This window comes from Oryza glaberrima, chromosome 10 (genome assembly GCF_000147395.1).
Source record: "Oryza glaberrima chromosome 10, OglaRS2, whole genome shotgun sequence".
Lineage (NCBI taxonomy): Eukaryota > Viridiplantae > Streptophyta > Magnoliopsida > Poales > Poaceae > Oryza > Oryza glaberrima.
This window is the reverse complement of record NC_068335.1, coordinates 3,510,250-3,522,588: the sequence shown is the minus strand read 5'-3', so window position 1 is coordinate 3,522,588 and position 12,339 is coordinate 3,510,250. Positions and strand designations below refer to the sequence as shown.

Genomic DNA, 12,339 nt, shown 5'->3' with positions numbered 1-12,339 from the left:
AAATTACACATAGAACTGCATACTTGATTAGCCATCTGACAGTCTGAAACACAAGTATAAAACTTCAAAAACAATATAAGAACAGCACTCTACAGCAAATATGTAACTAACATCTTGTAGACTTAAGACTTTACAGAAACATCAAAGATTTCGTATATATTTGATCCTGTTTATAGAATCAATAAAATCTGTTAACACTATAAAATCTATAGAATGTTACTAAACAGACCATAACTCATTATTGCATATTAACTGATTAGCAGGAAATTTAGAAATTCATAGGAAAACTCAATTAGAGCAAATTTAAACTTCAGTTCTCAGACAATAACGTGCTCTAAATTTTCTTAAGAAACAAACATCCGAGTATTCATACATATAGCTGCAAATAAAATTAAGATTTCACAACAGAGTTTTGGGAGATTCAAATAATACTACAAAACATCAATTCTCAAACTATAAATTGCTCTGAATTTTATTAATACGGAATTGCTATTCCTCAAAACTACAAAACTTCAATTTTCAGTATATTTCAGGGACGCTATACTAGCGCATCAATCAAAAGGATATAACAAACTTAAAGATACAGAATATTCAAAGCATTCTAAAGTTCAGACCATAACTAAAAATTGCTCCAAGATGTCATACACCATTCAAATCACTTAATTGACAATATTCAGCAGCATCCTAAAATTTGTTCTTAAATTACAGTCATTTTGTACAAGAATTACATAAAACAAACACTGTAATTTCAATACCAAAAATATGTAACTAACAGGACTTAGAAATTATCTGTTTGTGATGACCAGACATTCATCTAGCACTTGAGAAAAATACTTCACAGAAAGTCTAGTGAGCTTAGTATCATATGTTGTATTCTTCTTCATTGAATTTTTCTGCAGAAGAAAAGTGAATTCATTTAAAAAAAAGTTATACATAAATTTTAAAGTCATAAAGACTATAAAAAGCATACGGCTTATTTACCTTTGTTTTATGACAGTAGAGTTTTCTTTTCATACCAATCAAAACATTATATCTATATATTTCAAGTAAAGATGAATCCAACTTATTTTTGAAATCAACAACTGTTGATTCAGTTCTTTTCCTCTGTGAAAAAAAAGGAAATGCAAAATTTTTAAAACCTGAACATGGTACTAAAATACATCCATTTTCACATATAGTATTAGAAATTACAGCGTTTTTGTTTGATAATTACATAGAAAAAACAATGTAATTTCAGTGCCAGAATTATGTAAATGATATCCAATTTTAGATTCATGAAGAAAAGATTGAAGTTATAAACTTAACTTTGAGTTTGCAATGTATAATTCTATAGAGCAAAAATGGTTGACACGAGCAATAGTGCTGATATAAAGTTTAGGCATGCAAATTTACTAAAAAAAATTAACTACAACAATAGTACGAATCCACATGCATGGATTCAGTTTTTACATACAGAAAGCAAAAATAAGTCTGAACTAAAAATAAAAAATAAAAATTAAGTGGTTACCGCTGACATATTGAATTAGCTAGAATGAAAATCTTGCAAAAATTCAAACATACAGCAATACATCTGACAAGCAGATAAACAAAATTGGATCATCTATACACTGTCATCGAGCACATGACAGATAAAAGGGAAAAAAATAAAAGGTGCTATACATTAATCAACTCTTGAAAAGATAGTAAATATTCCTCTGATTCTCCAACCTACTAAAACCTTTCCAGACGAACCCAGTAAATCTCTATACACAGCCTCTCCAAAACCAACTTAAAATGAAACCGCCAAAAATTATAATTATAGCAGCCAAACAATTCCACAAATATACTAGCACAAATCTGCCATGCCAAGGACACACAAATGTAACCTACAATGAGAAGCTGCCACCCATCAAAAGAAGGGAAGAAAAACTCAGTAAAACGATTCTACCAACACAATTGGTCCAAATACGACCCGAATTCATCGCACGGAAACAACTCCAACCTCTCTACAAATGACAACCCAGATCATACTCAAAAATCATGTTCAGCTTATCAGAGCACCTAAAACAGTTGACAACTAAATAAGACTAGAAATACAGAATGCTAAGCATATAAAATCTCATGTCTCTGCTTAACACCACCTCGTGGTACAATTCTCTCCTATTAAAAATCATGGGAAGATAATAATGATTCATGTAGACCTCATAGATCACATATCAATACAAAACATCAAGACACATAGCACAAAAGTTAATATGTAAATACAAAAGAGTGCACATGCACATGCAGGAATCCATTCACATACACGATAAAAAACACAACAACAACCAGTATTTCACATCAACATACACATGCAAATTACCATTGCTAAGAGCCACTAACTCATTATTCAAAAGGAAAGGCCAAAAAAATTATTACAGATCCACACCAAAATAATAACTCACCTTAGATGAAAAATTATCAGATCTAGCTTTGAATGAAACATCAAAACAGGAGCTAAAATAGAAAGCAAAAAACCTGCAAAAAAAAGTTAGAATAAATCATGCAAGCATAAACGAAATGGTTCACATGCATGTGATCTACTCAAGGATGTGTGTTTTCATTGTTGCAGGACTAATCTAATCATCTAAAAAATTTGCTCCCCAAATAAACGAAATGGTTCAAAACAAAAACGCCATGAGAACAACTGCAACTACTCATACCGCAACGAATTATACAGTGACAACGAAAAAATAGAGTAAGTCCACAAACAAAATCGAGAGTGGAACCGGAAATACATCAAGTTATGGTATGAGTCAGATCTAATAATCTAACAAATCGCAGCCAAATCAACGAAACGGTTCACAAAACATCGCAATGAGAACAAACATCTACTACTCGATCTGCAACAAATCAAACAGTGCCGCCGAAAAATATACTAAATCCACGAACAAAATCAACACTGCAGCCGGAAATAATATCAACTAGTCAAAAAAAAACAAAAGAAAAAACACCCTAAAAATGTCGAATGGCGATGACTACCGCTGCAAAAAACAATGGGACATCAGAAGAGAAGCAAGTGAGCAACTACTAAATACGCCGACGACGAGGAAGACCTTCGAATCACGAACTGGTCGCTCCGACGATGACGACGACGGCGCCGCAACAAAATCTCCGGCGACGACGGCGAAATCACCTCCTCACCTCAGTGAAAAAATCGCTTCCTCTCACGGCAGCTTCTCTAGTTCTCTCTCTCTCTCTCTCTTCGGTTGTGTCGGAAAAAACGAGAGAAAAAGTCAAGGTGGGACCCATAGAACAGGGCAAAAAAAAGTAGGCGCGGATTTCGAAAATGAACAGTGCAAGTGGGACCCACAGAACAACCCAGAAACAGGCCATGTATAAACCCAGCCCAAAAACAAAATGCACAGCCCCGAAAAAAAAACAAAGAGTTCAACCCACACCCAGCGAAGCACAAATCACAAAGAAATACGGACGGCTAAAAAAAGGACAGATTTGGAGACCTAAAATCAATCGACAGACCATTAGCAAATCCGTAATCATTATGCATGAAGGAGAAAGTTCGCGAGGTTATTTTCATATACATAACACCCTTTTAACTAACTTGAAAATGATTTTTCTTTTAAATTACTCATCTAATCTATGATCCAATTATATTATTGTATTCGTTACAATTAAATCTTTACAACAAGATCTCACATGACTATATTATAATAAAAATACACACATATATTTCAACCAATTAAATTTAATGTTTCACATGTGAGAATCAGATATTTCAGCTGAAATTATATTATGTTGCACATATTTAATTAGTGTCGCAATGTATATATCTTTCTTTAATGTATCATATGGTGCTATTTGTATATTTCAGTTGTAGTTTATTATATTTCACCGGTTTTATTTAAAAATGTTGCATATGTGTTGGTTGAGTGTTTCAATAAGTATTCACTAGTTAATTAAAAATGTTGCACACGGTATAATTTATATGTTTCAGCAAATATTAAAAATGTTGTAAATATTATATGATTGGATTATACTATTATATTTGTTGTAATTAAATTTTTACAACAAAATCTCACATGATTACATTCCGATGAATTTTAAATTTAGCTTAATTTTGTGTTGCAGTTGATCCTTTTTCTAAATGATTCACACTGATTTATTTGGATGTTCTAATAATATTTTCCGATGTTTCTTTAGTTCATTTCGCAAATGTTGCATGTCGTATTATGTGTATGTTTCAGTAAGTGTTACTTTATGTTTCAATAGTTATAAATCGATGTTTCATGTACATGTGCTATAAAAATATTTCAATAAAATCAAGTATTTGTAAATCTATAGTATGTAACATACTATTTTCTTCCGTGTTTCATTATATTTGTTAAGATTCAATGTTTCATGTAAGCAATGACTAGTGTTGCAATGATATTAAATATTACATCTCTTTGAAGCATTATTAGAAGCGAGTTGAAACATTTGACCTCAAGTGCTGAAACTTTTTTTTATAACCAATGAAACAATACCTTTTTTCAATTATTTTTTATCAAAATATAATCATATTGGATCGTATTGTAAAGATTTAATTACAACGAATATAATGGTGTAATCGAATTGTAGATTGCATAAATAATTGAGAAGAAAAAATCATTTAAAGTTTTCTAATAAAGTTGATTTGTACTAGCATTTAATGGGAGAGAGGAGAGATAGTAGTTAAGTCACCATGCACATAAATAATAAAGTAAGGAATCAACAGTGCATAAGTGCATAGCTACATGTATGTACCAGAGTCACGTGAGTAGCGCACACCAGCCCATTGTAGCGTACGATTTTCCGTATTCTATTGAACGCCTGATCCCTAGTTCTCTCCCATTTTATTAGGAAAAAAGTTAACAAATTACCTACATTTATTTATTTGGAAAATGGGATAAACCCGATCTCTACATCCAGCCAATAAATTACCTATATGTGCACCGTTAGTTTCACTGTAATTTTTCTAATATACGAATTAGAATTAAAATTAACTGATTACTTATTTGGAAGAGAAAACATGAGAAAATAAAACATTCATATGCTTACAACATATAAGAGATATATCAATTACATAGAAAAAAGATGACTGAAATCAAGAATAAAATGTGGCGTAATTTCTTTTGCAAAACCGTAAAAAAACCATTTGTTGTTTTTTCAATTGAACACAAGGGAAATGGGAACTTTTCTTTTGACAAACTACAGGAGGACCACCAATGGTGTTAATAATAAACAGAAAAAATATATATAGAAATACTGTGTCAACAGGGGCTGGAAATTTTGACATCACTGACATGCATAGCAGAAAAATGTTGTGAAACAGAGCAAACAACCTTCTATTCCTACCTGTTATACACCATACTAAAACTTCATCATCCCACCAAAATGTAGTTTCAAATAACTATTAAAATTGGAACAAAGAGCATCTTTGGTTTGTTGACCACACTAAGGTAGTGTTGGGCTGTATTTGATTTGTAGCCTTATCAAATGTTATAATATTTTTAAAGAAAGAAAACTTCCGAAACTACCAAATTTTCATACAGTAGTAATGGACTAATGGTCATTACAGTATGTTTGGTTTGTTGCTTTACAGAAATTTAGTAGGGTTAAAGTAACAAGAAACCAACCCAAATATTCATGCTTTTCGTTTTCCATAAAGCATTTGTGAGGAGTAGGGGTGAAAGTGGTTCGGATAGTTTCCGTCCGTCCGGACCATTTTTCAGATTCGGATAGTTTCGGTCGGAACTATCCGGAAATTCTTGGATTCGGAAACGAATTCGGATTTTTTTTCTCGGAAACGAAAACGAATACAGTAAGGGTACTATCCGTCGGAATCGGAAAACGGTCGGAAACTATCCGGATTTTTTTTCGGATATCCGCAGACATTGAGCAAAGTTTAGAAAAAACATGTATATATACATAACTTTTTCATACGGAATCAGATGGCGACAAACTTTATATCAACATTGTAGAGCTCGATAAGATCTACAACTTTCTTATTGACTATTTTATTATTTGAGGTCATTTAAGGAGTCTAAATATTCATTATAATATACCATATTAATTTTTACAAAAACCTCAGATCTACAATTCAAAAGACATCTGATGGAGATGTGTTCCATATCAAAGTTGTAGAGCTCAACGGGATCTACCACTTTGTAGTTTATAACATTTGTATTTGAAAGCATTTAAAGTATAAAACAAACATTACAAGTTTTGAAGATGTGAAGTAAAATAAATAACATCTCCAATTTATACAATGGTAAGTAAGTTATACATCTAGTAAAAGGTCATGAGAATAGAAAATAGTAATCATATTTGTATATGGATCTTTAAGAGGAATAGCCATGAAAATCGATTCACACATAGGTTTGTGGGACCGTCTACAAAATTGACTATATAAATGTTTGAGATGTTGAACTAAAATAATAAGCGATATCCCTTCCTTGATCAAGAAACTCAATTTGAGGGGTTTTTTATATACCGGTAAATATCCGCTACCATATTCGTTCCGTCTTGTATTCGCTCCGTATCTGTATTCGATAATATTCGATTTCATTTCCGTATCCGAGTTTTCGATTCCGATTCCGAAAAAAAAATATGAAAACGAATATGATAAAGCTAGTTTCCGTCCGTATCCGATCCGTTTTCATCCCTAGTGTGGAGGACTAATTATCCTTCAATTTGCTAGATAGGACAGTAAACCTTTTCGTGTCTATTTATCATGATAGTTTTGAAAATAAGTGCAGCTCAAGAAGCTCACATGTTTTGAGGATTTCGCATCTGACAATCAGATAATGTATGTACAGAAAAATCTTCGATATGTAAAAATAATCAAAATGGTTCATGAGCTATTCATTGAGGAAATGTCTGAACAAACCAAAAATGAAAACTCTTCAAGGGGCAAGAAATCAGAAATTTTCAGAACAATTAAAATACATGGCAATATCAATCGGACTGCTCAAATCAAAGTATTAAACACATATAAAAGTTTATAACAAAGACCAACTAGTCTCCATTGGATGCAATAAACATTATCGGACAAGGTTCTCTAGGCCTCTAAGAAGATTGAGATATCAAATGATTAGGTGGTGAGGAATTTTACAGTCCTTAAGAATGTACCGTGAGGTACCTAAATTTTACACTAAAATTTTTTTGTACCTTGAGATATTTAGTACCTAGAGATATCAGATTTTAGACTAGAAAATATGGTACCTCTAGGTGCTTTCTCAAGGATGGTAAAATTACCCATAGGTGGTGCTGATTGATCAAAGCCTTGGAAAGTTTCATTCAAAGGGTAGTCAAAGACATACTCTAAGAAGAAAAAGCCTAAGGTAGTGAGGTGACAAACACATGCCACCACAGGAGGAAATAGCCAACCCCCAAACCTGATGACAGGAGGATAGAAACTTGGTGATTATAGCTCCAAATCTGTTTGATGTTTTCTGCTGAAGATCAACCTGATTTTTGGCTGCAATCCTGCAAGAAAGGGTTAGCTAGCTAGGCTGATACTATAAACTGTAGAATGTGGACTACTGTAGAAAAATCTGAAAAACGATTGTAAAATTCTGTATACGGTATACCACTTTGCCAAGGTCTTGTGAAAGTTTGCAGAAACAAAATTATAACGCACTTGAAATACACTGTACAATTGTATCTTCTATTTCACAAATGATAGGATATAGTCGATCTCATGGAGCTTCTTCAAAGAACTGAACGTGATTACTTCTCTCAATCCTCATCAAGATGCTCACCACCTCCCTCATGGATGGCCTTAACTGGCAAGAAACCTGAGTGCAGGTCATCGCTAAATCCAACAAGTCCAACACCTTCGCCTTCTCATGTTCAGGCCAGTATATTATCTCCTCATCCAGGAACCTCATGATGTTGGAGTGATCTGCCTGATTCAGATTTGACCTCATCCAAGTCACAATGTCCACACCATCTCCAAATGCAGGATCCACAGGCATCTTCCGGCACAACAGTTCAAGAAGCACTACTCCATAACTGTATACATCACTCTTCTCGCTTAATCTCGTGGAGTATCCATGCTCTGTGCAAAAATGATGAAGCATGTTAATACTGAAAATAAATAAAAATAAATTAGCTCAGGATTGATATGAAGAGAAGAGGGTTCACCTGGAGCAATATAACCAAGGGTGCCAACAACGACAGACACTGTCGCGTCTGCATCATCATCATCAATGATCTTCCCCATCCCAAAATCTGTGAGCTTGGGTACTAGCTCAGCATCCATCAGGATGTTGCTCGATTTGACATCTCTATGGATAATCATGGGCACACAGTCATGGTGAAGATAGGACAAGCTCTCCGCCACACCAAGGGCGATCTGGTGCCGGACGTTCCAGTCAAGGGACACTTGAGGTGTCCTTTCATGCAATAGCTCAAAGAGTGTCCCCTCGGGCATGTACTCATAGAGAATTAGGCCGATGTTGCTACGGATGCAGTACCCAGCCATCCTCACAATGTTCCGGTGCTTCACCGTGTTCAATATCTTCATTTCAATAGGGAATTTGCACTGGGACAAATCAACTGTCTTGACCGCCCACTGCTTTCCAACTGCAAGCTCAGTCCGGTAGACCGTGCCATGCCGGCCTCTTCCAATGACGTATTTCTCACTCCAGTTGTCAGTGGCCCGAAGAATGTCTTCATATGTCAAGTCTTCTGGCAATTCTTCGGTGGAGTCCAGGTTGCGCATTGATACACGATTTGCAGATAGACGCTGAGACCTCTTCACAATGAAATGAATAATAACCAGACTAGCAATCATCAAAGCAAGAGTTGACACTAGCAATGCCACAATAATTTGTGTGTTCCTTCTTTTGTTTTTCGCAGATTGATACTTTGTGCAAGGTGCATTTCCGGATGGTACACACAACTGAGGATTCCCTAGAAACCCTTGAGGTAACCGTGTTGCAATCTTATCCCATCCATCAGGGAGCTGACCAGATAGCTCATTGAACGAAATGTTCACAACAGAAAGTGAGATCATGTTACTTAGCTGCGATGGAATAGGACCAGATAATGAGTTATTTGACAAGTCGAGCACTTCCAGCTTCTGAAGATTACCAAGGCTGTGCGGGATTGGGCCGCTTAGTCTGTTGTTGCTAATATTCAGACCTTGTGATATGTACTGAAGGTTGCCTATGCTCTGTGGGATGCCTCCTTCCAAATTATTGCTACCAAGTTGCAGCTCAAGGAGGCTCTGCGTTGCGGTGAAAGAATCCGGAATTGGTCCAGCGAGCTTGTTTCCACCAAGCAAAAGATTTTGCAGGCCACTAAGTGTTGTAATTTCTGCAGGTATACTTCCATTGAGAAGGTTATTTCCAAGATCCAAATGGGCAAGCCTCTTGCAATTCCCCAACTCGTGTGGTATTGCTCCGGTCAGCCTGTTCGATGACATGAGCAGGGTGTCAAGAATACTTAGAGCCCCGAGTTCATGTGGTATTGGACCTGAGAATTTGTTGCCAGATACATCAAGCCTTGTAAGATTGTGCCATAAACCAAGCGCACCAGGTATCCTCCCTTTGAGCAGATTTCCACTAATGTCGAGGTGTGTCACACCTCTGTTGGTGCTCAAATCTGCAGGCAAGCTCCCTCTGAGCTTGTTGTTGTTCAGATTAACCCTGTATAGAGACTCACATTTTGCTATCCCACTAGGAAAGCCCCCATCAAACTGGTTGTTACCAAGATCAAGAACGGCAAGCTGGCCTCTCGTGCACAATCCTGGAGGAATTGCGCCGCGAAAGCGGTTGCGAGTGAAGTCCACACGAAGAAGCCCTGATGTTGTGTTCATCCCCAGGGCTTGTGGCAGCTCGCCAGTGAAGTTGTTGTTGTACAAGGTGATCTCTCTTAGATTACTCATTTGAGTGATATCTTCATGTACCTCACCACTTAATCTGTTGTCGTTGAGAAACAACTCCACCATGTCAACCAATCGCCACAATGCTTGAGGAACTGGACCATGGAGTAAGTTGTTGTACAGGTAGAGCTTCTGTAATCGGCTTAGCTCACCGATCTCCGGCGGTATCGTCCCGGTGAGGCTGTTCTTATGGAGTTGAAGGTCGACCAATTGCCGGCATTTCCCAATTTCAGGTGGAATGCTCCCAGTAATGCCATTTTCTGCCATTGAGAACATCTCCAATCTGCTCAAATTGCCGATGAACGCCGGAATTGAGCCGGTGAAGTTGTTGCTGTTTAAGTAGAGCATAATCAAACACCGGAAATTCCCAATTGTTTCCGGGATTGTTCCGGTGAACCTGTTCGCCGTCACCACCAGCTTTTCCAAGCTCACCAGCTCACCAATGCTCGCCGGCAACTCACCGGCGAAATGGTTGTCGTCAAGGTAGAGCTTCTGCAGATTGGGCATGGAGGCGAAGAAATCGGGCACCTCGCCGGTGAGATTGTTGTAGGACAGGAACAAGACGGTGAGGTTGCCGCAGTTGCCGAGGCTCTTGGGGAGCTCGCCGGCGATCTGGTTGCGGTAGAGGCCGAGGAATTTCAGCCGGCAGTGGACCGGGAACTCCGGCATTGGGCCGGTGAGCCGGTTGATGCTGAGGTCCAAGTACCGGAGATCCGGGAGCGCGGCGAGCTCCGGCGGGACGGCGCCGGAGAGGGAGTTGCCGCTGAGGTCGAGGTACTCGAGCACCACCGGCGAGCCGGCGGGGGCGGGGATCTCCCCGGTGAGCGCGTTGCCGTTGAGGTCGACCTCGACGAGCTGGCGCGAGGAGAGCAACTCCGGGGGAACCCCGCCGGAGAGGTTGTTCCCGCCGAGGAGGAGCGTGGCGACCCCGGCGCACGCGGCGAGCGCGGCGGGGACCGCGCCGGTGAAGCCGTTCCCGCTGAGGTCGAGCACGGGGAGCGCGGAGGCCGGGAGCGCGCAGAGGCGCGGCGCGGAGGCGGAGAGCGCGCCGGTGAGCCCCGCCCCGGAGAGGTTGAGCGCCGCCACCGCGCCGGTGTCGGAGCATGTGACGCCAAGAAACGCGCAGTGCGGTGGAGGCGCGGTGGCATTGCCGCTGCCGCTGCTGATTCGGCTTCGCCGCCATGACGGGAGGAGGAGGCGCTGGGAGGCGGGTGGGAGGGAGTCGAGGAAGGAGAGGAGGACGGCCGCGGCGGAGGTGGAGGCGGAGGTGTTCGACGGCGGCGGCGGCTGTGCGGACGTGGCGAGCGGGGAGAGGAGGAGGAGGAGGAGGAGCGCGAGGAGGAGGAGGAGGTGGCGTGACATGCGAGAAGGTGGTGGACGCGTGGACTGCTTCGGTTGTCGTGCGGTTCGGATGGATGGACGGACGATGATATGGAACGGAGTTGGTTATGCTGTGCTAGTGGTGGTGGCTGACACTGTTATTAGCGCCTGTCCGTCAAGATGAGTCAGAGTGCACGTTTGTTAGGTCTCTGATGTATCACATGATGAAAGTCATGGAAAAACTATAGTAGTCACTAGTCTTTTTATAATAATTCTAACATCCTCAACTTTTATAAAATATATAATCATATACGTAATCTAAGAAACAGATCTGACAACTCTTTTACCATTTATTTTACCTCATTCAATGTAAATCAGGGAGTTTTATCTTGCGCGATATTCATGTTGTAGTCTAGGTTAAAAAAGAAAAAAATATAAAATAATAACACAACTCACATTTTATCCACTGCAATTTCCCCTTTCTTCATTTTTTTCCTCCCTATCCTCCTTTCCTATATTTGCTTAGGGTGGGGCAGCCCTATCACATTAGCAAGCTCATGGAAATGTTGGTGCAGTGACAAGGGCAATGTCAGCAACCACTGGGTAGAGAATAACGTGACTAGCGACAAGTGAATCTGGCAATCTGAACTTAATGCATTGTTAGAGTTCCTAGGCCATGCGGGCACCGATAACGAGTTAGCGTGCATGATGATCAAGAAGAATGCTGACGATGATGACTTTATCAGGTCCAATGCGTTTATTGCACTCATCGCTGCAATGAACCATGATGCAACTACCATCGAGAAGGATGACTATTGCCACATCTTCTAGGTCTTAATCTCAATGCTAGTGACAATAACTTGCTGTTGAGCTTTGGTGTGTGCATGCCCCAATGGCCTTGGAAGAAGGCCTCTATATATCAAGCCTCGTTGTCGCATTATGAACGCTAGAGAGAGAGGAGGTGATGGAAGAAGTGAATAATTGTATGACATGTGGGGCCTATCATATTTTATTTTTGTATTTTACTAATTATGCTAGCATATAAGGTAAAAACAAACCCAATTGAGATTGATATGCGTACAATAGACCGTTTGACAATTTAAGGGATAACTTATATCTGATTTTCTAGA

The 12,339-nt window shown here is 39.0% G+C and overlaps 1 protein-coding gene across 2 annotated transcripts; it reads right to left on the bottom strand.

Moving 5' to 3' along the window:
• Positions 1–1,415: 1,415 nt before the first annotated feature.
• On the bottom strand, positions 1,416–11,264 carry LOC127753052 (LRR receptor-like serine/threonine-protein kinase GSO1). 2 transcript variants are annotated; one of them, XR_008012462.1, is made up of 3 exons: positions 8,146–11,264; positions 7,590–8,059; positions 1,416–7,485 (listed from the first exon to the last, which is right to left on the bottom strand). XR_008012462.1 is itself a non-coding variant. In XM_052278507.1 (2 exons), the coding sequence occupies exons 1-2, from the start codon at positions 11,249–11,251 to the stop codon at positions 7,698–7,700; spliced, it is 3,468 nt and encodes a 1,155-aa protein (XP_052134467.1). In that variant the 5' UTR covers positions 11,252–11,264; the 3' UTR covers positions 1,416–7,697. The 2 variants fall into 2 exon arrangements, 1 of the variants encoding a protein (XP_052134467.1); XM_052278507.1 differs by having other exon boundaries at positions 1,416–8,059.
• Positions 11,265–12,339: the final 1,075 nt, after the last annotated feature.

Excerpts from the sequence above, each read along its gene's own strand:
- LOC127753052 (XM_052278507.1), bottom strand. The coding sequence starts at position 11,251 with ATGTCACGCCACCTCCTCCTCCTCCTCGCGCTCCTCCTCCTCCTCCTC. Across the intron at positions 8,060-8,145 it reads CCTTGGTTATATTGCTCCAG|AGCATGGATACTCCACGAGA; the intron begins GTGAACCCTCTT and ends ATTTTTGCACAG.